At 36.7% G+C, this 27,429-nt stretch overlaps 1 protein-coding gene across 2 annotated transcripts; it reads left to right on the top strand.

The window, feature by feature from the left end:
• The first annotated feature begins 796 nt into the window (after window positions 1-796).
• hdac11 (histone deacetylase 11) lies at window positions 797-26,763 on the top strand. 2 transcript variants are annotated; one of them, XM_026275585.1, is made up of 12 exons: window positions 797-1,003; window positions 1,440-1,500; window positions 1,676-1,824; window positions 2,271-2,371; window positions 3,957-3,983; window positions 4,380-4,496; window positions 9,433-9,475; window positions 10,341-10,417; window positions 11,229-11,291; window positions 19,282-19,378; window positions 22,078-22,256; window positions 23,344-26,763. In XM_026275585.1, the coding sequence occupies exons 2-12, from the start codon at window positions 1,466-1,468 to the stop codon at window positions 23,581-23,583; spliced, it is 1,128 nt and encodes a 375-aa protein (XP_026131370.1). In that variant the 5' UTR covers window positions 797-1,003; window positions 1,440-1,465; the 3' UTR covers window positions 23,584-26,763. The 2 variants fall into 2 exon arrangements, with proteins under 2 accessions (XP_026131370.1, XP_026131369.1); XM_026275584.1 differs by lacking the exon at window positions 3,957-3,983.
• Window positions 26,764-27,429: the final 666 nt, after the last annotated feature.

Raw genomic sequence — 27,429 nt, 5'->3', positions numbered from 1 at the left:
GTATTCACGGGTTACTCTGAGCTGAAAGAAAGCAGCTAGTGAGTGAGTAAGGGATACATCTTCATATCTCTGAGACGGGGGTGATGACGTCAGTATTGCACTAGGGCTACAAACAGATATTTTTAGTAACTACAACTCTGGGGACAGCAACTAGGAGACATGTTACCCTATAAAATAAATGAAGTGAAGTAGAAGTTTCATCATCTCTCATAAATTATTGAAATTCTGCTTATGTGCATCAATGCAAATGCATAGATAATGATAATGAGACCATAAGTTTTTCTGACAGGCCCTTTCTAAATAACAACATCATGTTTTGTTTTCCTCAGCTGGATTGGCTTACAGAAATCCTCAGATGGAGGGATGCAGAGAGAGAGAAAATAAAGTGAGTTATTAAAGTGCAACTAAGCCTCTTGAAAGGAGGAGAATGCACTTCCCATATCTTGTTGTTGATGTGAGCTGTTCAAAGGTCAAATTCCTCTGTCATTAAACTATATAATTACTATTTTTTGAATATTATTCTAAAAGGATTAATATTCAATGCTTTTTAATTTATTTTTATTTTGAACAATAACCAAGGTGTCTTAGTTCACCCTTTGATGCCCTGGAAAATGCACAAAATACTGCCTTTCATTATCTTTTATACCAGTGTCATTTGAATTAATATTATTGATGGATTAGTGTTGAATAACGTATTTATGTTGTTCGTGTTCATCTCAGTTTAACTCTAACAAAAAGGAATTTATACATTTAGAGTTCAGCATTGTTGTCAGTATGACGTAGTAAGGGACGCGTGCGTAAGGAGCGCAGCTGTCCTTCAGGAAGGGAGGAACTACGAGCAGACGATTAAATATGCGCACCAACTCTTGTCTGCAAATGTCTAAGAGAAACAACAATACTATCCATTAAGAGGATTGTTGCAAGTGTTCTGTTACTAATAAAAAACGCCTAGACGACGAATAATTTCACCGTAGAAATAAGAGAAATATAAAATGGCTAGCAGGTGAGTCGTGCCGATTTCACATTTACAGTGATTTTTTTACCCCCAAGCAAATCAAAAGGGTCCGGCTGTATCTTTCAACGAGTACGTCGCGTTAGGTCGGTTTTGTTTATCAGGAGATTTCGGGAAGGATATTCTAAAGCGAAAATATTCCCTGCACAGTTGCGTCTTCCAAATTACTAGAGCGCCTGCGCAAAGCAGGCATGGCAATCTGGGATCTGTAGTTTTTCCTAACTTCAAGGATAAGTTTGATAATACTAAACGTAAACAAATAAAGATGTATGTACATTATTGGCAGCAATAATTGCATTTTAATATAGGCTATCTGTATACGAATGACAACCATAAAACGCAGCAAATGCTTACAGAAGAGTCCTTACAGAAAAACAGTGCCATAGTGACAGTTTTCCACTAATACTGTTATTTCATGCGTTTCAAGCTGAAAATTGGTATGCTGTGGCCACAATGTCAAAAAAAGAAGATTCAGGAGGAAAGAAGGGGTAGGTATTGTTTTCAAAATTTACCCAATGTAATTTTTCCACATTTGTTATGTGAAATGAAGTATAATGTACATTCAAATGTTATTGCGAAATAACTACAGACACCAATACAATTAGCCTCTACACTCTCTTATATGCTGCATTACGTTTACGTTACATATTCATCTTTCCACAGTTCCCACCAAACTGAACTTTACGCAGAGGTCCCTGCGTCATGCCTGCCGATTGTCTATTCCCCAGAGTACAACATCACCTTCATGGGTCTGGAAAAGCTACACCCCTTTGACGCTGGCAAATGGGGCAAGGTCATTCGCTTCTTAAAAGGTGTGCAGCAAAAATGCAGGTGGAGTTTGCCAGGCAGGCACTCTGACCTAAGGTGATCTATAAAATATGATACAAAAAGAATTGGGGTAATCAAAGAGCTGCAAGTCAGTTCAGGAATGGAGGGTGGTGGGGAGGTACAGGTGGAGGGATGTAGAGAAGGGAAGAGAGAGGAGCAATCAGTGAGACAGAGATAATGAGGGAAGCTGAACTCCCCTTGGGAACAGGAGCAAGAGGATGTTGGCTTCTCAGCTGCTGCTGCAAGGTCAGGGGCAAAGTGTAACTCTGGCAGCTCTTCAGATAAACTAGTCAGCAGTGCAAGCTCTTTTTCCTCATTAGTTCACTTAACAGTTGAAAATGTGCTGAATTTCCACAGCTCACCATGTATTATCATATATTAGTGTTCACATTAGTTTTTGCTTTCGTATGATACATTGATTTGTTTCCAGAGGAGCAGTTCATCACCGATGAGATCATTGTTCTAGCCAGGGAGGCCAGTGAGGCGGATCTTCTTGTCGTTCACACTGCGCGTTACCTGAACAGACTCAAGGTAGAGATGCAGTGTCTACTGTACCCATGTACTGTGTTATCACTTCTTTTCCTGGCACCCATAACTCCATATACTGATGGCAAAAGGTTACTATAAGCAATACAAATAACCAATTATAAAAGCCAAATTCTGATTTTCTAATTGGTTTGTCCTTTACCCCAACCCGGCTTGCGATAAACTGCAAATGTACTTATTGTAGACCTTCTATGAGATCAGTGCCAAAAGAAGAATCAATTTTAATCTATTATAGCCCCATTATGACTGTGCGGACATTCCTTTATCAAAAAGACATCTAGACTTCTCATTTCATCTCACCAGCAATGAGCCAGTGATGCACAGAGGAAGTGTACAATAGCAAATTGCACTGGATTACTCCGAGCAGGCCTTTATTTCAATCCAAATCAATCAGTTCGCAGTCTTCTGCAAAGATTGCAGTCTGCCAAAAGGCTCTAAAGCACCCATAAGTCAGCTGCCCCATCATGCAGTCTGCACAGTGAGGAAAATTTAAAGGAGCAGTTCACACATAAATGAAAATTCTGTAATTATTCCTTGTGTTGTTCCAGAACTGTGAGCTGTATAATAATCAACTCCAAAACTGATGTCAAGTGTGAATGTCGAAGTAAACTTTAAATAGTTTCTTGCGTACAACTTCTGTAACAATGGTATAAACTCTTCAGTTATCGTATCAAAAAAGTTTTCTATTGAATGATTGGCATTGGCTCAATTGTTCATGAATGGAACTACACTAGTTGCGCTGTATGTTTTTGAGCCTCTAAACAGCACAGACTCGATAGTGAATCATATTATGATGTTTGTGTTGTTTGTTTTATTCACTAAAAAGAACCCCATTTTTTTTCTCTTGTATTGAGCTGCATTTTGTAATTCACTAAAAAAGAACCAACTCAGAAGACTCATGGGGTCATAAATCGGACTACACTGGTTGTGCTGTGTTATTCACTAAATTCGCAAAAAATAAGAAGAGTCATTTGTCTGAGAAATCTACAGTTGAACTGTATGTTAACTGTGTGAGCCATGAGAACAAAAGGAAAAAAAGTGCTTTCTTGCTGTTGTACAGCATATGGCCCTTTTTATCGTATCAAATTCAATTGTTTTTGCCTTGGTACTGTGGATTCGGTACAGACACGTTGCTGCTGAAAAGCAATACGGGAATGCTGCCGATCGAGCTTGCTGTAATGAAGATCCCGATTAATCACAAAATCAATATTTTTACCCGTCTTTAGCTAGAATGAATGCGACATCCGAATTTTGAGACATCCGTTGTGTAAGTGAAGTTTGAAGATTCTACAGATTTTTTCATTTTGTGTTCATGGAAATGCACATAGAATCACATGAGGGTGAGTAAATACATGACAGTTTTCATTTGGGAATGAACGTATTCCTTTAAATTAGGCGTTCGATTTCCTGAATCTATATTTGGTGATGCATGTTTTGCTTCAGTTGTCGCTTGTAATGTAGCTGAGTTCCACTACTTTCTTCTCACTTATGAAGGCTTATCATTCAGCTTCATGGTCACCCTTTAAATCGGCTCTATGTATGTATTCTCTCTTTCCCTTAATGCATGCAGAACGCTATCTTGGAGGGCTCCAGAGAGGTATCTGAGATCTACTGTGACAGAATCTGTTGTACTTGCTTCACACTTTTTCACTCTGTAATATGTATCAGTACAGTCTATTTATCCTGCTTTAACATTTTGCCACCAGTTTGCATTTCCACCAAATTTTATCCCCAGCATCACCCATTTTTCACTCCCAGAGCAAGATTGGAAACCTGATGTATTGTACAATCCACCATCATCCCCCCTATAGCTTTCTGTTTTGATTTCTGGTATTTATAGCATCCTTTTTTTTTTTTCACACAATATCAACAAATAAATAATATGTCAATATTTATTAATTAGAATTTAGAAGGCATAGTCATTGTCATTTAGACCCAGAGTAGCACGATCATTTACCTTGAAAAAACGTGCATGTGATTTCTTCCCTCTCAGTGGTCGCTGGTGGTTGCCACCATCACAGAAATCCCACCTGTCCTGTTCCTGCCCAACTTCCTGGTACAGCGCAAAGTTCTAAAACCTTTGCGGACACAAACGGGAGGAACCATTATGGTAGGTTTCATGTATCCATTTTACCCAGAAATGAGATTAAAACATACATAATATAGGTAATTTATGAACTCATAATAAACTTTTTTTTTTGACTTCCAAGCTACAATGTAGACCTTTTCTATTTTAAAAGAAAACATAGTTCCCAGTGGTACTGTTATAATAATAAGGGCTTAAAATTAATTTGCAAGAAAAAAAAAGAAATCTGGAAAAAAATCTTGATTTTAAAGTTTTATAGCTGCCCAATTTGCTTTTATTGTCCAGCAGCAAAACATTGTATTAAATACAATACAAATAGGGTTCTGATAGATTACACATCCTTACATATCAAATAGAAAGTCAAAAGAAAACCCTTCAGTTTATCCATCTTGTGTGTTTCTGTAGATCTTAAGATTCTACAAGCTTTAACAGGGTTTTATTCCTAATTCTCTGTTTATGCTGCAAGCAAGTAGCACAGAGAAATTTGAATAGAAATGATGTACACATTGCTTTAGGATTTTTTCAGTAGGTTTTGTACAACACCAGGTGTTATACTGCTCAGAGAATGTAATACAGTGAGTCATCATCTTGCTCAGGCTCCAACTCCATGGAGTATTGTTCAAAGTTTTGCTTGGAAATAGGAACATTTGGTGACAGAAAGTTGTTTGTGAGGGCCTAGTTTGGGCCTCTCATTGGCATAAGTTGAAATAACCTGGGGAGGAACAGCCGGTAGGAAAGGCTCTGAACATCTGTGATAGAGACGCTCGGAGGAGTTTCTCACAGGTAACACAACCACATTAACACAAACAGCCTCTTTTGAAGCTATCATAGAAGCAGACACATTACTTGCTGCTTTCCTGCTTGGCAGTTAAGCAAAGAAACAAAAAATAAAGGCTGAGAATGCTACTTTAATTTCTTATGAGTTTTCAGTGTTTTATTTCTCAAAGGAGGTTTCTGTTTTTGGTTCATAATAACCTGCTTGGATGTTTGTGCACTTTAGCCCATGACAGTTTTCTCTGTAGGAAATACTTTCTGATAGTTAAATTGTTGTATTTTAATATTTGATTTGCTTAAACTTAAGCAATAAGCACACAATGAGAACACTACTGGGAATTGCTACTTCTTTCAATAACATTTGGTATTCTTTGGTTTGCATCACAGTATTTATCTTTAATAATAGTAGTCATTGAGATTTACATTTTCTTAGGAATCAGGAAAAATCGCTGCAGCGATGCTAATGTAATGGCAGGATGAGTCTTTTTGAAGCTTCAGAACAACTAAACCAGTTGCTTAAAAATCATTCACTGATTTGAACAGAATCTAAAATTGAAGCAATAGAGACTGTGTAAATGCAACACAGCAAAAATACATTTAATGGCATGTTTTCCTAAACATTTCAAGCACCCTGGCATTATATGGACCATATTGCCACCTTAATAATTTTTAAACCCTTTGCTTTAAAAAAGCAAACATAGAGGTTAAAGTGAAGCACTTACATTGATTTAAAAACAGAAACATGGAGCTTGTAAATTTATGTAGGCAATTAACATTCTTAGTTTTTTCTGTTAAAACTTGACTAATGTTGTACAATTAAATGCAACTTAGCGGACAATTTTTTCATAATAAAATCATGTTAATACCCATATTGTTTACTCCTTTTGTCTTTATTAATAAAGCAGTGTTTTAATGTTTACAAATTGGCCTCATTCACTTCTATTGTAAGTGCCTCTTTGTGACTGTAACCCAGATTTTTTAAGAAAAGGATGGACAAGCCAAAATGAATTTTTATGGTAATCATTACAGACATTTCAAAACATTTCAATCAAACATTATTCCAAAAAGGCTGTTGATTTAGCCAAACCCAGAAAATTCCTTTAAGGCACGTTGGTGTTAATCTTCTAGCTGCAGTACCATCTTGAGGACGTCCTTCCCTACTTTCTGTCCTCCCTGTTATTCCAGGGATGTAAAAGACTGCAGTAAATTACTTTGCGGTAGGCCAGGTGTTCTCCACAGTGCATATGCGCTCTGACAGACTGCACTGCGCAGCAGACGAACTCACGATGAGTGTGCTCCACACGTCCCTCTCAGCCCGAGAACATAATTATACCTCCCATTGAGCCCTTCTCACGGCCTGCTAATTGACTCCCATTTCAGTCAGCAGTCGACAGGCTAGATGGAGCTGTGGTTCTGGTTCAGGGAACATGGGAGTATGTGCGGGCCGTCCCCGTCTTAAGTAGTGAGCAAGGAAGTTCAAGGTTAGACAACATCCGCCTTGTAATTGTGGGCGTTTGGGAGAAATTATCATAATGGGCAGACTCGTATCATTAATCTCTGTTCTGTTGTTGTGGATTTGTTTATTATCAGAGTCTTAATGTGATGATTATGAATGAGATCAGATGTGCACACTTGTCTTTGCTTTAATAGCACTACTTCAGTTACAAACAGGGCGGTCGAGCTCGAGTTTAGAGATGCAGAATGTGGCGGTGGATGTTTATATAAATTGATGCTTTTCACACAGAGCGGTCGTGATGTCATTTAGGTAGTTTGACTAGAAATGGCACTGATATGAGCCGTGTTTAGATTCTGAAGAGGATACATTTAAAAATAAGCATGGCCCAGAGCCAGTGTGAGTGAGCGAATTCTATTCGTGTCCCAGGAAACTGAGTCATCATTGTCCCAGTGTTTTGTAGATTTGTGTTTACTATATACTTATACACTGCTAAGGGGTCTAGAGAGTGAAATGAAATGCAGGTGGGGATTTGTCAAGTGTCTTTGCATCAGTTGGAAAGTGTTGGTATAAAAAAAATCAATAATGTTTTGCAATGTATTTCATCATATTCCAGCAAAAGTCTAAACAACAGGGATACATTATAGCTGACATGAAGTGTTTCTGAAAAAAAAATACATTTATAATGGCTGCTGAAATGTTTTTTTTTTTGCCATTACAGGAATAAATGGTATATTAAAATAGTTTGTATTTAAATCTAAAACAGTTTTTAAATTGCAGTAATATTACACAGTATTGCTGTATTTAGTGTATGTTTGATCAAACTAATTCATCCTTGGTGTACTTTTCTCCATTTCTGTGTGTATTCATATATCAGCTGAACTGAATTGTGAACTACTGGCCCAAAAATCCATATTTTGTTGAGGCCTGTATAGAGACTATTTCCATGTTGCCATGTTTCATTGAGAGCACCGGATTTGAATACAATATTAATCATGAGTACATTTATATGCACTCTGGTCCTTGAAATTGATTGAAATGATTGTAGACTCCAACTTTTGATGCAGTTTTACTGATGGATACCCTATCAGTAGAAACCCAGAGGAGAGGGAGAGCAGGAGAAAGTTAAAAAGGAAAGATAGAACTGAGTTGAGCTAAGCTGTGCCTCCTAGGAGCAGCTCAGGGCTCTAGGCTCACTGATAACCTTCTCCTTATGCAAAGCCATGCACTGGCTGCAGCCAAGGGATTGAGCTCAAGAGCACTATGTGTGTGTGTGTGTGTTCATGTTCGTGTTCGTATATGTGTGGAGCTCTCCTCTCAGTGTAGCACTCTACTTCACGAGTGACTGAAAGTAGCTTTTAATGCACTCAGAGGAGAGTGTCATGAGTGTACTGGGCTGTATATCAATTCTAGATCAGTTAAACTGGTCTAAAATGATCATTAGTTGGTATTTCAGAGTGTGCGACAATGCAAATTCATAATAGATAAGCAACACATATCAGAAATAATATTGTATAGTTTCTACTTTATATTTCATTGTTTGTATTCGGAAAAGGTCTTTAATAGATGTTTGTAAAAAAATTAAAAAAAACTCACTAGGACATTGATGATGATAAGAAATGTTTATTGAGCATCAAACCAGCATATTAGAATGATTTCTCTAGGATTATGTGACACTAAAGACTGGAGTAATGGCTGCTAAAATATAGCTTTGCCATCACAGTAATAAATTACATTTTAAAACCTTAAAATAGAAGACGGTCATTTTAAAATTTTATCATTTCACCAAATGACTGTTTTTAATAGATTTTTATTAAATAAATACAGCCTTGGTAAACATAAGACGCTTCTTTTCTAAACATTAAAAAACCTCAATGACCTCAATGGTAGTGTGTGTGTCACACACACACACATCTCAGGAATAAAAAAGAAAAAAATATACTATTTGTTGAAAGTGTCCCTCAACACAATCTATTTAAGACTACACCACTCTGAATGGTTCTGCAGTGCTAAGTACTCAGAGCTTCCAAAGACTTGTGGAGGCAACTAGATTACTTTTGAAAATAAGAAATGATGAAAGAAAACACGATCTTGTCTTATTTGAAAGACAGGTGTAAATCTGATTATTATTTCAACAAAGCAGCATCAGGTTTTCTTTTTATTGCAAAACTCATTGGAATGCGCCACTCTTGGAAGACGGCGTTATCTGTGATAGACAAATGGATTACGCTTGCTGTGATATTGGCGCTATTTTAAAGACGTTTCCTGTTATTCCTCTGCCATTAAATGTGTTTCGATAGATTGGATTTCCCTTATGTTCATAATAACAGTAATGCAAAACTTAGATAGGAGACAGATGTGTGAATAAAGAAAAGAATATATGAGGAAAGCACTAAAATAAATGACTAAACTAAGTGTATTTTAAATATAAGAAAAGCACAGGCTATGTAAAAAGCTGCACAAAACCCCTCCTAAACCATCAGCAGACCATATATGCACAGAACTTGTGTGTGCAGTTGAAAGGATTTATAATCAGAGATGAAAGAAGTTCAGATAATGTCGTATCCTCCCTCAGCTTTAGCGCCAAGTTACTCTGCTTTTGATTTATCCGGCATATGAACAGATTTCTGTTTTCTGTTCATTTATTGATGACTCGATAGGGGGAAAATGCCAGCTGGAAAATGAAACCATGAAAGTAAAGTGTTCTCTCTCTCTCTCTCTTTTCTTACCTAGGCTGGAAAGCTTGCAATGGATCGAGGATGGGCAATAAATGTGGGTGAGTTCTTCCCTAATGTTCCCAATCATCACTCGAAAAACAATTGCCAGGAGAATAAGTGCATTTTACTGTGGCTTATGAATTTGCTGTGCTATTTGATTCCATCTCAGACAAACTATTGATTCTCAAACATCCTGATATTACTTAGTCACAACAAATTCCCTCTAATTTTGTCACTGTTCAACTGACATTGAGTGGAAATAATTACATAAAATAAATAATAATATTATTATTATTATTTAAAATATATATTTAAAATAGACATGTTCCACTGGTAGCCTTGAACACTTCAATATTAAGATGTAACAATGTTGTTCTTTGGATAACTTAATTCAAAATTCCCCAAAGATGGCTATGTATCATTGCATTCACTATTCTATTCTCATCCTCTTTTCTGAAAGTGGGAGAAAAAGCGTGCCTCCTGCTTGCTCAGCCACTTCCTTCATGCCGCTGAGAAACAGAGCCACTCTTTGCCTCTGCATTGCTAAACATTAATAGACAACCGACGACTATTCATTCAAATGCGCGCGTTGTTCTCTGGAGGGTGTTGCACAGTAATTGAAAGGTGTGAATCAGCAAGCGGGGTCGTGTGAATAAGCAATAAATGCTAATCAGCAACCGGCCCGCTCCTGTAGAGGAGCTTCCTGAGTGCAAAGTCATTTAATGAGGCTAAACGTGTCAAGTCATGGGAGGACAGATGGGATCTGTTACCTGAATGTATAAATACGATCCTAATTAAAAACTAGTCTTTCAATCACCCTGATTTTGTGGTAACATTCAGATGGAAATCTTTTGGTGGCACTGGAATACAGGTGCCATTTTTATGCACGGAGCTGTTTTTAAGGCTCTGTTCTGCTTTTTGCAGGAGGAGGCTTCCACCACTGCTCCAGTGACAAAGGAGGAGGTTTTTGTGCTTACGCTGACATCACACTAGCGATAAAGGTGAGATGTTTGCATCAAAGCATTAGAGATTGCTAAATTGGCCTCTATAAGAAATGTATTAGCTATCTAAAAGAGTTGTAAATAATATGAATGAATTATGAACAGCATGGCAGTTAAAACAGTTGAAATCTTTGACCAGTTGCTGAGTGAAATTGTGATGACCAAGGTCAAAATCTAATATTGCTTAGATTTAATCAATATTTTACTTAACCCTTTTTATCCAAATTCACTTAAAAATGTATTGTATGAACAAATATGAAAAATCATGCTATATATTTAAACTAAATGAATTTAGATTTTGAAAGTAGTCTATAAATGCATATACAGTAGTTGGTGGAGTTTTTTAATTGCATGATAAACTAAATAAGGTGATAGTGCTGGTTTACTACTGTAACTTTACCACTTTTATTCACCAGCTGTAATATTTTTACTATGTAAATGTAAATTTTTGGGTTGTGGATTCACTTATCATATTTGGTATAGTTGCCATTTGGTATAGTTAAGAAATAATATAATTTCATTCTATTTAAAAAAAAAAAACAGACTAAAGATATTAGGAATACATGCCATTAAATCTTTTACAATCCAGCCATTGAGTTTCATTAAACCATCCTGCATAGACTCATGGGTACAGATATAATGTTCCGCATTTCTACCATCTTTTTACTGAAACTCATCCATTGATTTGTTGTTTTCCACATTCCTTCCACTCTCAGATTGTTGCTATGTCATGAAGTCCACAAACCTCTCTGCAATTTGTTCCTCTGTCAGGCACAACCTAACTGCCTCCCTTGTGTGTTTCCCTCTGCAGTTTCTCTTTGAGAGGGTGGAAGGAGTTGCCAGGGCCACCATCATCGATTTAGACGCCCATCAGGTGAGCAGTCCTTTTTCAACTCCACTCTGTCAGTCAATGGAATTGACGCCGTTGACGAGATAATACCCTCTTTTTGGAGGCGAAATCAATAACTCTGCACTCTGATTACTTATATGCAACAGCTTTGACTCTTCTGCAGTTGAAACATGCTTTCTTTTGTTGTCATGACTCCGTTAGTGTTGGCTGTTGAGTGTGTTATTAGGATGATTGCCATGGCAATCACTACTCAATGATAGAAATGCTACTTTTTTGGGTTGTCAAGTGTGTTATGATATTGTACATGCTCTTATAGTGTGTAATGAGGTAATGGCTTTTTGTGTTGTTTAGTTCTTTTACCAACTTACAAGAAGTTGGCTTATCCCCCCAAAAGTTTTACATAACCATATTGTGCGTGTTTTGTGTATTTTTGCTATGTTTTTAAGACATCTGTGCTAATCTAAGCACATGGGTGGTTAAGTTCTTTAATTAGATATAATGTTCAAAAAATAATAAAATATATAAAATAGAACCGGACTAATATGTTTCAATGACTTTCATTCAAAAGTTTGGGCCCATTAATATTTCACATAATTGTGATTCTTTTTTGAACCTTCTATTCATGAAAGAATCCTAAACAATACATCTCAGTCTAATTTCTTGGGCACATAATCAACAGATTAGAATGATTTCTGAAGAATCATGTCATACTGAAGACTGGAGTAATGGCTGATGAAAATTAGGCTTTGCATCATGTGAATAAATTACATTATTAATATATTAAAATAGTAAATTTGAGTTTAAATTGTAATAATATTTCACAATATTAAAGTTGTGACACTTCTGACACTTGTAGTATGTTTACAAAGTAATGTATATCAATCTTTAACAAAAAAATAAATAAAAAAACTTATATTAATTTAGCATGATATGACCCCTTTAGAGACCAGAAATGAATATTGTAAGAAGCCACTTAGTTGGTCTTAGGAGCAGTAGAATATGTCATAACCTATGCAGTACTGAGATAGTAAATGATCCCACTCATTAATAAAATATGAACCTTATTTAATCATTCTCCCTAAATTACAGGTTTTATGATGTATACTTCACATGGATAACAGCCATATGCCAGTCATTGATTTATCCTTATCATCTTGATATTTGCTTGGTCACAAGTGTTTTTATAGCCTGACTTACAAACTAATTAACACCAAAGCAGCTAATCACTTGTGAGAATGTATGTTCATTGCGATCTAGCGTCTCTTTGTGGACATTGGGGACTGTGAAGGTGAGCAGAAAATATTTGGTTTGACGGCGTGGTCACCCGAGCAAGAGGAGAGCTGGATGAAACGAAAGAGACGAGGAAGTGCTTGATTAGATAACAGAATGAAAAAGAGAGCTGTCTCACAACCAAGGACTCTGAGGTTAAGAGTTGAATTAAGAAGCAGAGCTCTAAATGAGCAATCAGCTGCAAAGAGACATCCGTAATTCTTTATGTTTCAGGTTTTCAGTGAGTTAATATTGGTGCTTTATAATTTTGCAATACAGTTTGAATCAAGATAGCAAATATACAGTATGACACCTATAGTGAAAGATCTTTGCTGAAAAAAAAAAATGAAATGAACTGAAAATGTTCCATTAATTTTCATATAAAATATGTTATGGTGAACCATAGTTGTTTCATTTCATTTTACCTCATAATTTTCTTATTAAGATGTCATTACTTGATCTTCTAGTAAAATTACTTCTCTCTGGTACTGTGTGCCAGAACCCTGTCCCTTTCTATTTAGTCTGCTTGAATCCTGTCCCTTTCTATTTAGTGTGCTGGAATCCTGTCCCTTTCTTACAGTCGAGCATAGTAGGTGTTGAAATAATCATAATCAACCACTACTGAGTATATATATATATATATATATATATATATATATATATATATACATACACACACACACACACACACACACACACACACACACACACATTTTTGGTCCCACTTTATATTAGGTGGCAGTGTTGTGTACTCGAGACTCGGACTCGGTCTTGGACTCGGTCTCGAGACCGTATTTTAATGGTCTCGGTCTTGTCATGGACTCGTGTGCATTTTGACTCGGTATTGACTCGGACTCGAACATATTAGGAATCGGACTTATTCCCGAGTCCACTCGAGTCCCAATAAAAATATTTCATGATTATTACTGTATGTTAATGTTTATTTGAATTGATGTTAAATTGAAATTGATTGACACATCCAAAGACTGGTGATTTTCTTTTGACGTGAGACGTTAAGCCAGCGACACACCGGATGTGTGGCGCAAGCATCTCAGCTGCGTGGCGTGTCTGTTTTTAATTCGGCTCCCATGTTAACAGGTTAGATCTTGCAGACTGCCTGCATGAGACGCACGGAAAACCCGTGCATGCTAGAAATAGAACCGACGCATATTTTTAACGTGACACGCGTGCATGTTGGAAGCGTTTCCAGGCAAAATATACTAGGAAGATATGTCATTTTGTACACAAATACATATTAATTCATGACATTTTGATATTTGAAAGTCTATAGGTTGACATAAATTCAGATATAAATGTAATTTAGAAAATAAATTAATAATGATCGATTTTCAAATATTGCACCTGTCAAACATACTCTATTTTGTCCTATCAGTAGGTGTGTAAAAAAAAAAAAAAGTTGATATTGTTGTCATGAAGACAAGAGCCTGGTTTTTCGGCTGCCTCCCTCTATGTCACCTACAGCAGCAGCAGCAGCGCGCCAAGCGCCGCGTGCAGGCACGCTTCTGGTGTGTAAAGACAGAAAACGCGAAGCAGCCACCACGCTTCTGGCACGCAGCAGAGATGCCACGCAGCCAGTGTGTCACCGGGCTTAAGTTACCCTCCTGCCATCCGCCTGTAGTGATCCCGCTTTCCAGAAAGCCACATTGCTACATTATTTCTCTCAACTGTGTTATTTTTTACAAAGTAGGACAAAATGGTCACAGAAAAAAAAAAAAAAAAATCGTTTAATTAAATTATATAATGAATACAGACACAGACTGACTGTCTCAACACTAAACATCTTCCCCCCCCAAAAAATGTCTGACAGAATGCATTGAACTTATATGGCATTTCATCCAGCTTTCTTCCCCTGGCACATACACACTTTTGCATGAAATTTTCCTGGACAGTCAGTCGGCTCTTGTGTGTATGCCCTCCGTAACTAAAAAAAACTTGGACTAGTGTGTATTTTACCCTTAAAACGCACCATCCAGGGAAATTAGCATTAGATTATCCGATGCTGTTACAGAAAGTGATAAAATGGTAACTGTTGTCAGTCCCCGCTTCCTCTGCGCCAGTAGAGAGAGTTTTTAGTCTGGGTGGATTGATCATGAGACCACATCGTGCTTGGTTGGGTAGCAGGATGGTCTCCTCACTTATTTTTTTGAAAAGTAGTTGTAATACTACAGTTGCCCATCTGTAATCTTCACAACATCTAAAGTGAACATAATCCAAGCCATTGTAAGGATATTAGCAGTCATTAGTTAAGCTTCAAGGTTAAAAGTTATGTAAAAGCTGTTACAGTTGAACATTTACAGGTATAGTGGTACAGTTATGTTACTTGTACTAGAAGTGTTATGTAGAATTACAATATAGGGTCGTACAGTAATGTTATGTGTACTAGAAAGGTTATATGGATGTGTATAGTGGTACAACGATGTTATGTGAAAATGAGCACTTAATATTGACAAGTAACAATTCATAATACTAATAAAATTAACTTTACACCACATACTATGTGGCCCTTTTACCCTTTATTGTTTCCACCTAACATTTTACATACTCTTGAAGATTTCTATAGGTCTTGTCTGAGACCCAATCTCTCTTGGGTCTGGACTCGACCCTTTCTGAACTCGGTCTTAACTCGGACTCGACCCTTTCTGAACTCGGTCTTGACTCGGACTCGACCCTCTCTGGACTCGATCTGGACTCGGACTCGAATGAGCTGGTCTCGACTACAACACTGTTAGGTGGCCTTAACTACTATGTACTTACATAATAAAATAAGTACAATGTACTTTTTGTGTTCATATTGTATTGTAAAACACTTTTGCTGCTATTGAGGTGGGATAGGGGTAAGGTTAGGGAGAGGGTTGGAGGAATGGGTAAGTTTTAGGGTGGGTTAAGGTGTAAAGTATGGGTCAACAGTGTAATTATAAATGTAATTACAGAAATTAAATACAGATGTAATTACATGTAGTTTTTTTTATATATATATATATATATACATAAGTACAATGTAAAAACATGTATGTACACTAAGTACATTGCACTAAAATATTAATTAAAATGTAAGTACATAGTAGTTAAGGCCACTTAATATAAAATGGGTCCAATTTTTTTTTTTTTTTTTTTACTTTTTTTGAGTGATAATTGTGATCACATTTGTTGTCTTAATTAGTGATAAACTTGTATATCTGTGGTAAGTTTTTTAATTAAAAAAAATTCGCTCCGTTCCCACGGCTCTTGGCCCCACCCCACTCGCCACACTCACCAAGTCTGCATTTATTTGATGAAAAATACAATAAAAACAATAATACTGTAAATAATTTTTTCAAATGTAAAATAGCTGTTTTCTATTTCAAATTATATTTTAAAATGGCAAAGCTGAATTTTCATTGTAATATGCTGATTTGGTGCTTAAGAAATGATACGGCTTAATATCCTTCCTTTAATTAGTGTAAATCAACAGGTTTACCTTATATTTGCAGTTTATTGCACTCTCCTTCCTAATGAGTCACCTCCTGTGCTAATGAGCCCAGCCTATTAATTAAGTTCTCACAGACCCAGGTGTTGTTGTTCCTGATCAATTTTGGTGCTACAGTAGCACACAAAACTGGTATAAGCATTTTTAAGTGTGGCTTGATTGTAATTATAGTCTTTTGCTCATCGACTAAGCCAACAAGATCAGATCAATATCACTGCTGGGTGAATAATTCATGGAGGGACACAAGCAGAACAAAGGTGGGAATCTTTATGTTGGCATATAAATGTACCTCAAAGCGCTGTCTCAGCTGGGTTTAACGGCTGTGAAAATATCGAGAGGGGAGACGTTGGCGTTAAAGCTCCAATTAAAGGCTTAAAGTTATGCCATGTAATGGTCTCTGTAGGCAACAACAGTTGCATATATGAATTCATAAGTGTTTGCTAATAACCATGAGTATCTGCACAATGAGTTGACATATAAGGGATTCAAAGTACTAAAAGCAGTTGTTAGCACCACTGAATGTTACATACCCAACAATGACTTTAAGTCAACTCAAAAGTTTCCCTTTGTCTTTGGAGTATTATAAGCTTTTTAAGTAGTAAAGTTGCAAAGGCTAAAGTCTCAAACCTAAAGAGAAATTCTTTCTAAAAGTTAAGACACCTCCACGCCTCGTTTAAACACACCCCAGCGTCTACGTCACTGTGTGGAAAGATTTGCATAACATCTCCCAAATGTTTATGCAAAGAAATAAAGTGTAACTTGTATTCCTGCTGTAGTATTGTTGCCACCTCCACCATGTCCTGGAGACGCTGTGGTCCTGTCCTAAAGGGCACCCTAAACCCTTGCGTTATTCCTCTGAGTCTGCACTTTCATGATGTAATACAGCTTTGACTGTCGGGTAGAAGTCTGCTGCGAAGTTCGCCCCAGTGTGGGCTTGGCAGAAGTGCAGATCAAGGGTGCTAAACGGCTGCAAAGGGGGCGCTCGCGAGCACCCTTCTGAATACTAAAATGTGCACACTGTAGCCATTGTAAGTCCGCAAGACAAAAGGTGCATGTTGAGTCTGCATTTCTGTCACATGCTTGAGGTGTTTGGCCAATCACAATACACCGGATAGCTGGCCAATAAAAAAGCACACCACGCTTTCAGGAGCTTTAAAAAAAAAATCATTGCAGAAATGTGAATGTGCAGATTAAGTTGCTACACTACCGAATATATCTGTTAAGGGGGATAACTTGTCTAAAAAAATGTAATGAGGGAAAAAAATAATCCTTTTTACATTTGAATTGATGAGTTGGAGAAGTGACAGGGCATTAAGAATCAAGAAATGGCCTAAGAGCAAATCATCCTAGGATTGCTCTCATTCAGTGTTTTTGTTGTTGTTGTTGTGTTATTTATATGCTGTTATTTAATATATTAAATTATATGTATTATTTATTAAATATATAAAAAAACTTTAAGTTAACAGAAATTGTTTTGAATACTTTTAGTTAACAATGAAATATCAGCAAGTTTTCATTTAAGTGCCACTGGAGCCTGCATAATATTTGCCAGGCCAGTCTGTGTAATTCGTCAGACATCAATTTCCCGCTCATCTCCAAGACCTACCACCAGGGCTTTATCTGCAGCATTTATCAGTCAGTATGACTCTGTGGATTTACAAAATCTCATCTCTTAGCATCTTTCAGATTCAGTTTTTATAGTTCATGACATCAAAATATCTTCATATATCCAAACAGCATCTCTATCACCTCTTTAATTGCCTGTAGCGAACTGAAGAGGGTGAATCTACATGAAAACAATGAAATGGTCCATCTGACATTTCCAGCATGTGCTTATATTAGTAAACAAGCCGTTGGGTGTTCCAGTTCCGAGGTGATTGCAGACTTGATCTCTGATGCAGAAATACTGTACCTTCTGTCCTCTGGTCTTATAATAGCATTGACGCATCAGATAATATTACCGTTCTGTAACAGTTCACCTCTACTAGAGACCATCAGTGCAACTTAAGGGCACCTGCATGTTCAGTAATCACTCCTGTATATATTATTAATGTAAGCTGCCTGTTAGATTTCAGAGGACCAAACTCAAAATTGCTACATGGATATATTTTTGCCAGCAGCAAGGTTTCGTTGGTTGAGTGCACAGATGGTGCAGACAGGAGAATGTGAATGTGTCCCTAACGTGTGGTTCATAGTCTCGTAATTGGCTAACGGTCGCTGTGAGCAGAGAGACAGGGCTGTTTTGGAATAAGAGGCTGGAATCATACACAGGAGTTGTGGGCCTTGCAGCAGTTTTAAATTAAAAGTGACAATAGCCAGACGCTGTACGTGACAGAAGAGGAGGATGGAATGAGGAGAGATGGAAATGTTATGTCTTCAGAACACAGAGCTCAACACTTAGCAGAGGAGAGCTATGGGAAAGCTCATCTTCGCATCTCTCGCTGTCAGTCATGCTCAATTTAAAAAACAAATGCAGTTGCACTCGCACTGGACATGTGCAATACACTGTATTATAGTAACTGTTGTTGACAAGCGGTTTTGAGATTTTTGTGAGCTGAGGGAGTGAACAGTTTTGTAAAATACATGAAATACAAGTTGTGAAATACATATCTTTATCTTTTAGTCGTTTTTCTACAAAATTCCCAAAAATAATTAAAAAAAGATAAATTACTTGAAGCAAAACCAAGTTTATTAATTTTAACTGCAAAGCTTTTTAATGAAAAATTTTCTTTTACTGCTGTATTATTATTATTATTATTATTATTATTATTATTATTATTATCATCACTATTATTATTAAGGGTGAAATTGACACTGGGGGTGATTTTGATCATTTTGATAATGCATTGAAGAAGGTTAATATATTATTAATGTATTTTTTATTTTTTATTTTATGGAAAACAAGACAATATGTGCTATTTTTGCCACATTTAAGCTGGCATTTTACCCACTGGGTTCTGCAGATTTCCATAGACTTGAACCCTTATTATTCTTTGCATGCTGACTTATTGAATATTCGTATTTAATATAGTAATTTCAGCTCATTGTAACACAATTGGTTAGTAGAGTTCAGCAGATTTTCTCCTAAAATCACCAGTCATTTTTGTGTTAACCACTAGACCATATATTTATTAAATATATTTATTGGACTGTAGTAAGTGAAACCTGCTGCAACATTAATCTTAGTTGTGGTTATTAGTCCAAAACCAGGAATCCACATAAAATGAACTTATATTTGCTCTTTGATGCATATTGCAGGGAAACGGCCACGAGCGGGATTTCCTGGAAGACAGGCGCGTTTACATAATGGATGTCTATAATCGCCACATCTATCCAGGAGATGGATATGCAAAGAGTGAGTTAATGTGCATTTGAGTGTGTAAATGGGGATCTGAAGTGATCCTGATTATGTAAAGATATCCTGTCCCACAGTGATACGAGAAGCCGAAGCGATTTGGATCATGGTTATCGGACTGATTTAGCCTTTATTTGCATATCTACACACACTCTCAAAGAATGGCATACTGAGGCGAAGGCAGATGAAAGGAAATGAAAGAATGCATGTCACCCTTCTGACGGTTAGAGCTTTTGCTCTCCTACAGGGGGCAGTGTCCTGCAACCCTCATGCTACTGTACTTGTACTGTATGCTTCTATCTTATTTTTATCATACACATTTCTAGTGTTACCTTAACACCTTTCTTTATATAAAAAAAATAAAGAAGAGTTTGCATGAAAACAAAAAGGGATGTGAAAATATTTGTACCTTCTCTGTACAATATCTATGTGTGCCTACTTAAACATTGCTTCTGATACAAATATTTTCTCACATCTACATGCCAGTGTCTGTTACAGTAATCCATTTGTATAAAAATATATTTTTGAGCTTAATTTATTGTACAAATATCTTAACATTTAAAAGCCTTGGCTTACAATGATAAGGTATTCAAATTCAAATTGACCATTGATGTCATTGTCAATTGCTTACTGAATGGCGATTGGTCTTCTTTTTCTGCCTTGCATGCACTGATATTTCCTTTAGGAAATATTTTGATTGATATGTTGGATATCAAAGAAACCCACAGCGGTTTGAAGGAATGACTGACAACACGCTTCAACTGGCACCGATATCGCCACGTTATAATCTTCGTCAATTAACGCATCCGTTATTTGCACTCTTCGAACTCGCTCTGTCAAACATTTGAGTAGGAGTGACAGAAATATTGCTGTTCTGATCAGCTTCAATGCACACTGTGCGACAACTTGTCAAACCTGAGATGATTTCATTAATGCATTAACGTACCGTAACCAGCTAAACATAAGGTTTTATAAACATATAATATTCTGAATTAAACTTCCCCTCGCTCTATTGAAGGCACATCCTGGCTTCTCATGATAAGTTTTACATGGCCTTACTTTTTTCTAAACCATTTTCCCTCTGTGACTTCTCAGTAGGTTCAAAAGAGAATGTACCACTGTTTTCTTACTCTGTGTATTTGTAGTCCTCTCATCTGCCTGGAAAGGCACAAGAGACTAATTAAGTCTTAAAAGCCTCAGAGAAGGCAAGGTATTGTGCTCCATTTGCCTTTAAACCAGGCTTAAATAAACGAAAGAACGTCTTGCATTAGTTTTACCTTTTTAAAGTAAATAGTTACCACTTTGCAGTTACATCCACAGCAAATTTGGTAAGAAAAAAAGCCAGAAAAATCCTTAGTGGCTTTTGCCCCAGATAATTTTTTTTAAACCGGTGCAACTTAAAAAAAATCTGTAATTTACTCACCCTCATACCCCTGTATCTTTTAAATATTTTGTGGGTATTACTTGTGTGGAAAACAAAAGTAAATATTTATTGCAGACTGTTATGGCCGCTCTTTTACATACTGGGAAAGTGAATGGTGACCAATTATATCAAGCAGTTTTAATTGACTAATGACTTACATTTAAAACCTCTATTATATGATTTTATGATTTTTTTTTATATAGCACAAAAGCAGTGTTGTGCCTGAACGCGTTCATTGAAGGATAGTTCATGAACTCGTTCATATTTTGGGCGAACGTGAACTGAACGTGCTGTATTAATGCCTGATGAACGTTACTGTCAACTCGTTCATTCTGGTGTCTGTGAACGGCACGCTCTCTCAGGTTAACTTCGTTCAATAGGGTGCCAGATTTCTATAGAGCCTTCCAGGCGAAAAACCGGCTAAAACACACCGTAAACGGGTTTTAATATGTACCGGAAAAACACCCAATCTGGCAACACCAGCCACCAGTGTCGCACCACCGTCCGCCGCATGCGTGGCGTGTCACCAAAAAAAAATAAAAAAAAAGGCATCGAGGTGACAGCAGCATGTAGCAAGAAGGCGTATGACCATTTAAAAGAATTTTATGATGTTTATGACAAGGTCGGTGAGAATGGGAGACAAAGCATTAAAGCAACAAGGGGGAAGTGCTGTCCCCTCAATGCTAATGTAAACCCTGGTTCGATAAGGATTCAAAATTGGAAATGAAGATGAAATCTGACGCATAGCTTCATTGTTAAAACTGATAAAATAATTGCTGTCTGTGATTCTATATGGGCTGTTGCAATTATTTTGAAAAATATTAGCTCGCAGCAACATATGGAAAAAAGAACTATGAACTAGTTCATTTTTGGAACTGTGTGAACTTAGTTCAAAATTTTGTAGTTTGAACTATGAACTGATCTAGTTCATTTTAAAATTTGTGAATTGAACTTCGAACTAGTTCATGTAGAAAGTGAACATTCCCAACACTGCACAAAAGACATTTGGGCTACCCTGGTCACCATTCACTTTCATTGTATTGAAGAGAGCAGAAAAGTCATACAGGAAAATAAACAGTCATATGACTTGGAACAGAATGTACATTATTGGGTGAACTAACCCTTTTAAAAGGTTATTTTAATAGGTTTCTTTGTCCAGTATTTGAGCGTAACTACTCTGAATTGCTGTTATATATTCTGTTTGCTGACATTTTACCTCCCTTTGTCTGCAGTTAAGGTAATGAAAGCCTAATTTGGTCTTCATTTTTGACTTCAGGGGCGATTAAACGAAAAGTGGAGCTGGAATGGGGCACAGAAGACATGGAATATCTACAGAAAGTGGAGCTCCATTCAGAAGGGGCGCTGAATGAAATACGGCCTGACATCATCATATACAATGCAGGCACGGACATTCTTGATGGAGACCCTCTTGGAGGGCTGGCTATATCCCCACAGGTACAGCTGTCACTCATTCTTTCTTTCAGCCCACCATATCAGATCTGAGACTGTAGGGTTTTCTAGCCTGGTCAATAAACTTCTGTATCAATTATTCAGGATGAATGAGCAGTAGTGCTGAAAAACGTCTTCATTTTGTAGATTCGGAGGGAGATTAGAAGAAAGACTTTTTATTAAAATCATACATCATATAGTATATAAATGGTGACAGTGTTTGATATGCCTGCACATGAGGTTACATTGTGACCTTGTGCCTCATAAATTTTTGTATTTCACTAACACATTATTGAATTTTCATTATTAAATGCTATTAAATTAATATTATTATAGCATCTTGTTATAAAATTACTAGCAAGCATTAACTATAACTTTTGCCTCTATAAACTACTAATTTGCTGCTTATTACTAGTTAATAAGGTTGTTGTTAGGTTTAGGTATTGGTTAGGAAACTAATTTTGGATCGATTTGATATTTTGCTAAAATTACTCATTACATATCACATACCCCCATGCTGTTCCAAACCTGTAAAAGCTTTGCTCATCTTCGGAACACAATTTAAGATATTTTGGATGAAAACTGGGAGGCTTGAGACTGTCCCATAGACTGCCAAGTGAATAACACTGTCAAGGTCCAGAAAAGTATAAAAAGCATCATCTCAAGCAGTACTCCATCTGCCATCAGTGGTTCAACCGTAACACTATGAAGCGATGAGAATACTTTGTATGCGACTAAAACAAAAATAACGTCTTTATTCAACAATTCCTTTGTCCACTGTGTCTCCTCTGTGTCTCTCCATATCACGTATATACTGCGTATGCTGTTCTGTATCAGCTGCGCCACAAGGATGCGCTGTTTCCTTTCAAATCTGTATTTATGCTTTGATTTGAAAGAAAACAGCACATCCTTGTGACACGGCTGGCACAGAAGAGCATACGCTCAAGCCTCCTGGTTTTCATCTGAAATATCTGAAGACAAGTGAAACTTTTACGGGTTTGGAACGACGTAAGTGATCAATGACAAATTTTTCATTTTGGGGTGAAGTATCCCTTTAACACTGAATAATAAAATATTCTCTCCCCTCTTTCAGGGTATCATTAAGAGAGATGAGATCATCTTCAGGGCAGCCCGGAGACGAGGAATCCCCATCCTCATGGTGACATCAGGGGGCTACCAGAAGAAAACCGCCCGCATCATTGCTGATTCCATACTGAATCTGCACAGACAGGGTTTGATTGGTGAAGAGGCTGTAGAGGGTGCAGGACCCTCACATGTACCGCTCATGATGAGCAAATCTGTGTCATCGGGGGCCACGTTCAGTGCCATTTAAACTCTCCTGATCTTGGACCTTTCAAGTGTGTCAAACACACTGTTCATTTATCTAATGCAAACATTTAGAACTAATATCTAATGTTCTGGTCAGGGATCTAATGGTTTGGTGGTTTGGACCGAGCTTGACTCAGGATAGTTTTTGTAGTTCATTGATTTGAACTATTTATTTTTTAGTGATAGTTTTGGAGTGAAATTTTGAAATTGGGTAATATTTTTTATCTTTTACCATAATTTCTTAAGGGTAATTTTATGCAATGCTTGTTTGCACATTCAATTTTCAAAGGAATGTTTTACCCAAAATAAATTCCGTCAGCATTTAACGCTTACACTTATTCCAAATCTATTCAGTTTTATTATATGGGAAAAGAACGTTTCTCATTTTATGTTCCACAAAAGAAAAACAATTATACGGGCTTGGAATGATAGAGTTTTCATTGTTGGGTAAAACTCTTTAATTGGTGCCCACAAGTTGGGCGTTGGAAGGGAATTGATTTCTTCTCAATTTCAAATTTAAAACACAAATCGAAGGGGTACTGTACATTAATACATTCTTTTAGAAATCCCCAGTTTGAGATCCACACAAGAAAAATAGTCCATTTGCCAAGAGTTGATTTTATTAAAGCATTTGCGTCAGCTGCAACACTATATTAGATTTCTTCCAAATTTAATCATGTCATTAAGTATCAATTTTGGATGCATTACAGATTCATCATTGCGTCAACCTGCTCTGCTATCATGCCTTTATTCTGTAACATTAAATGGAAGTTAAGTGGAAGTTTCTCTTAAGATGTGCTTTTGTGACCAGTTAGTTTTAGCAGCACGCAGGAATTCTCATTTGTGTGCATCAGCAGGTGGACCATTGTCAGGCTGAGTGGTTTCTATCATATTACACCTGGCAGGCTTTTGAAATGTCTTCAGGCTGAGGCCGGGGCTCTCTCTATTAGGAAATGAAACTCTTCATTGGAGAATCTGAGAGACACTTCAGTTGGTTACCAGTGACAGTTCTAAAGCCGTGATCTTGTCTGCCTCAATTTACGAAAATGGTTTCGGTCGTCTAGAGAATAAATAGGAGATGATCACGCTGGTTTCTTTTTTGTTCAGATTCTAAATTCTAGTTTGAAATCTAGATTCTCAGATTTTTTTGTTTTGTTATTGTTTATTACTCTACAAAAATGTACTACTATTGGCATTATAAGCTTTTATTTAAAGATATGATTCACCCAAAAATGAAAATTTTATCATAATTTATTCACCCTCATGTTTATATATATATATATATATATATATATTATTTTATTTATTTTTTTCTAAATTTGCTTGACTTTTTTTTTGTTTTGTGGAATACAAGTAGGACATGATAGGAAGAAATATGAGATGAGAGGAAAAAATTACATATCAGTGCTTTTCAATGTTCACTCTCAAGACTGGTAATAATATGTGGAAATGATATGAAGTGGAAGGAAAAAAATCTATACTGTATTTCAGTGCTAATGCAAGTGGATATAAAGTTTCTTGGGGGAATGTTTTGCAAGTAAGTGCAAAGTTTTTCAAGGTGTCCAAAAGAAATGTAAAGTTTCTTTAAAAGTTTTGCAAGTGAACATACTGTTTCTCTGGGGACGCAAAAGTTTTTCAAGCAATTACAATTTTTCCTTTGGGAACACGAAAGTTTTGCAGATGAACACCAAAGCACTGAATGTTACATTTCTTTACATCTAATATTTTTTCCATCACAAACTCCTGTTTCTATCCACATTTTCTAAATTATCTCCTTTTTTGTTCTGCTAAAAAAATAAAAATAATATATATATATATGTGTATATATATATATATATATACACATACATACACCATAATGCAGGTAATTAAATGAATGTCTTTTATTTAGTTTTATTTCAAGCTCAAGGCTGGTATTCAGAGGGTTGTCTTTGAAGCGAGTTAGAAGTTTTAGAAAATTGCATGCACCTATGGCATGTTTTTGGGGCAGATCTATATTTCTGTGTGGCTCATGGCAGAGAAGGACTGCATATAAAATCGCATACTTTCTAAATAGGTGATTCTTTTGAATAAGTAATTACCTGCTAACAATGAAAAAACTATTCTAGATAGTAACAATGTGTGTATAGTGTGAATGTAATTGGGACGTCATCCAGGCACCATTGGCGTACTGTTTTATGAATACTGTGAATTCGGACACACTACTTCGTTTGCCTATACAACAGTTGGGAAGTTTGCGATTTCAGATGCGGCAGAAATATTTGGAGGAGCTAATGGTACAGAAACACACATACACACATCATGTTTAACAGTGAATTAAAATGTAAGTTTTAAAATCTACTGAAATATGATTATTTATTTATTTGTTTACAATGATACCTCCCTTTCCACATATCATGGTTGGAGACTTAGGTTATAAAAGTAAAGAGAGAAGAGCGCTAAATTAGCGAGGTGTTTTCTTTTTTGGAATGGGAAAATTTGAGCATTATTAATGTTTTTTTTTTAGGTATTGGGTTGAAGTTATGAGTCTCATATTGCACTCGGGTGCTGGAGGGATCTTGGTAATGGACACTAATGAGTGTAGTAGGGCTCTTTTTGTTTCCTTTCTTTTTCCCTTAAATGAAAGGCGTCAAAAGGATGCGTATGGAGGTCACTTGAAAGACGTGAACCCTCTAGGTCTAGCTAGCAGTTTAATGGATCCGTACATGAAAAGCACCACCACGGTCCTGCTTGAGCAAATGACTTTCTGATGAGTATTTAATTTGCATAGGTCTAAATAGGATTTAAAATTTGAAATGGTAACATTTTGTTTGGTTGATAACCTTGTGTACACCTTGAACACTAAACGTCTTATGCACTTATTGTGGTTTGTGCCACTTTATGAAATAAGTATATTCAATTTATTCCTTTGTCTTGAATTATTTTTAATAGGAAATTCCTTCAAATTTAATTAGTAACTCATTAATCATATCTTGTCTACTTAAACCTGTTTTTATTTATAAAAATACTTCATTACATGGGTAATATAATACATTTATACAAATCTATAGAGATGGTGCTTTGTTAAGATCTAACAAATGTGCCAAATGTCTTCATGTTGGGTTTGTCATGTTGTTTTGTACCTGGAACATTTATTTAATGCCGTTTCCATGTAAGAACCAGGAAATAAATCAAGTCTAACAATGCAATTACCGAAGACCTCATGTTTATTGTATACTATATCTGTTAACACTTGATATGATTTATATGACTTTGTTCCATCAGCATGAAATCTTCAAACACCTGCTGGTTTATTTTTCGAAAGCCTTGCCACAACCGGAGAAGATTAATGCTGAAAGCAAGTGCTGAGCGGCGGGACAAATGTGCTGTATTATTCATCATCTCTGCTTTCAGTCTCTTTTGTTAGTGTGTTTGTTTTGCAATGCACAAGCAGATATCATCTACTTATACTGACGTTTCAGCATGTGTGTTCCCAGGGAATCAGACCCATGACCTTGGAGTTGTGAGTGCCGGTTGAGCTGAATGCCCATGACGTGGATATGCTTTCAAAAGGTGAATGATTTGACCATTTATTCTACTTGATACTACTTTTTTCCAATCTGAAAGCCAAAAACAACACGCACTTCTGTGAGCTTTCCATTATGCCAACCGTGTGTATGTCCCTCCTGTACTCCACCCTCCAATGATGTCAAGAGTTATTTCAGGAGGTGTATATGACTCAGCGATCAAACGCCCAGAGCCCAGTGACGTCATGTGAGCTGTCCGTCTGAGAGCTACAAAAGCAGCTCAGATGTCTTTATTCAGACTCCCCATCGCCACTGTTTTACAGGCTCTCATTAACGGCTGCTAT

The sequence above is a fragment of the Carassius auratus genome, chromosome 11 (assembly GCF_003368295.1).
Source record: "Carassius auratus strain Wakin chromosome 11, ASM336829v1, whole genome shotgun sequence".
Classification (NCBI taxonomy): Eukaryota; Metazoa; Chordata; class Actinopteri; order Cypriniformes; family Cyprinidae; genus Carassius; species Carassius auratus.
Note: the sequence above shows the minus strand (reverse complement) of the source record. Positions and strands in the feature narration are given on the sequence as shown.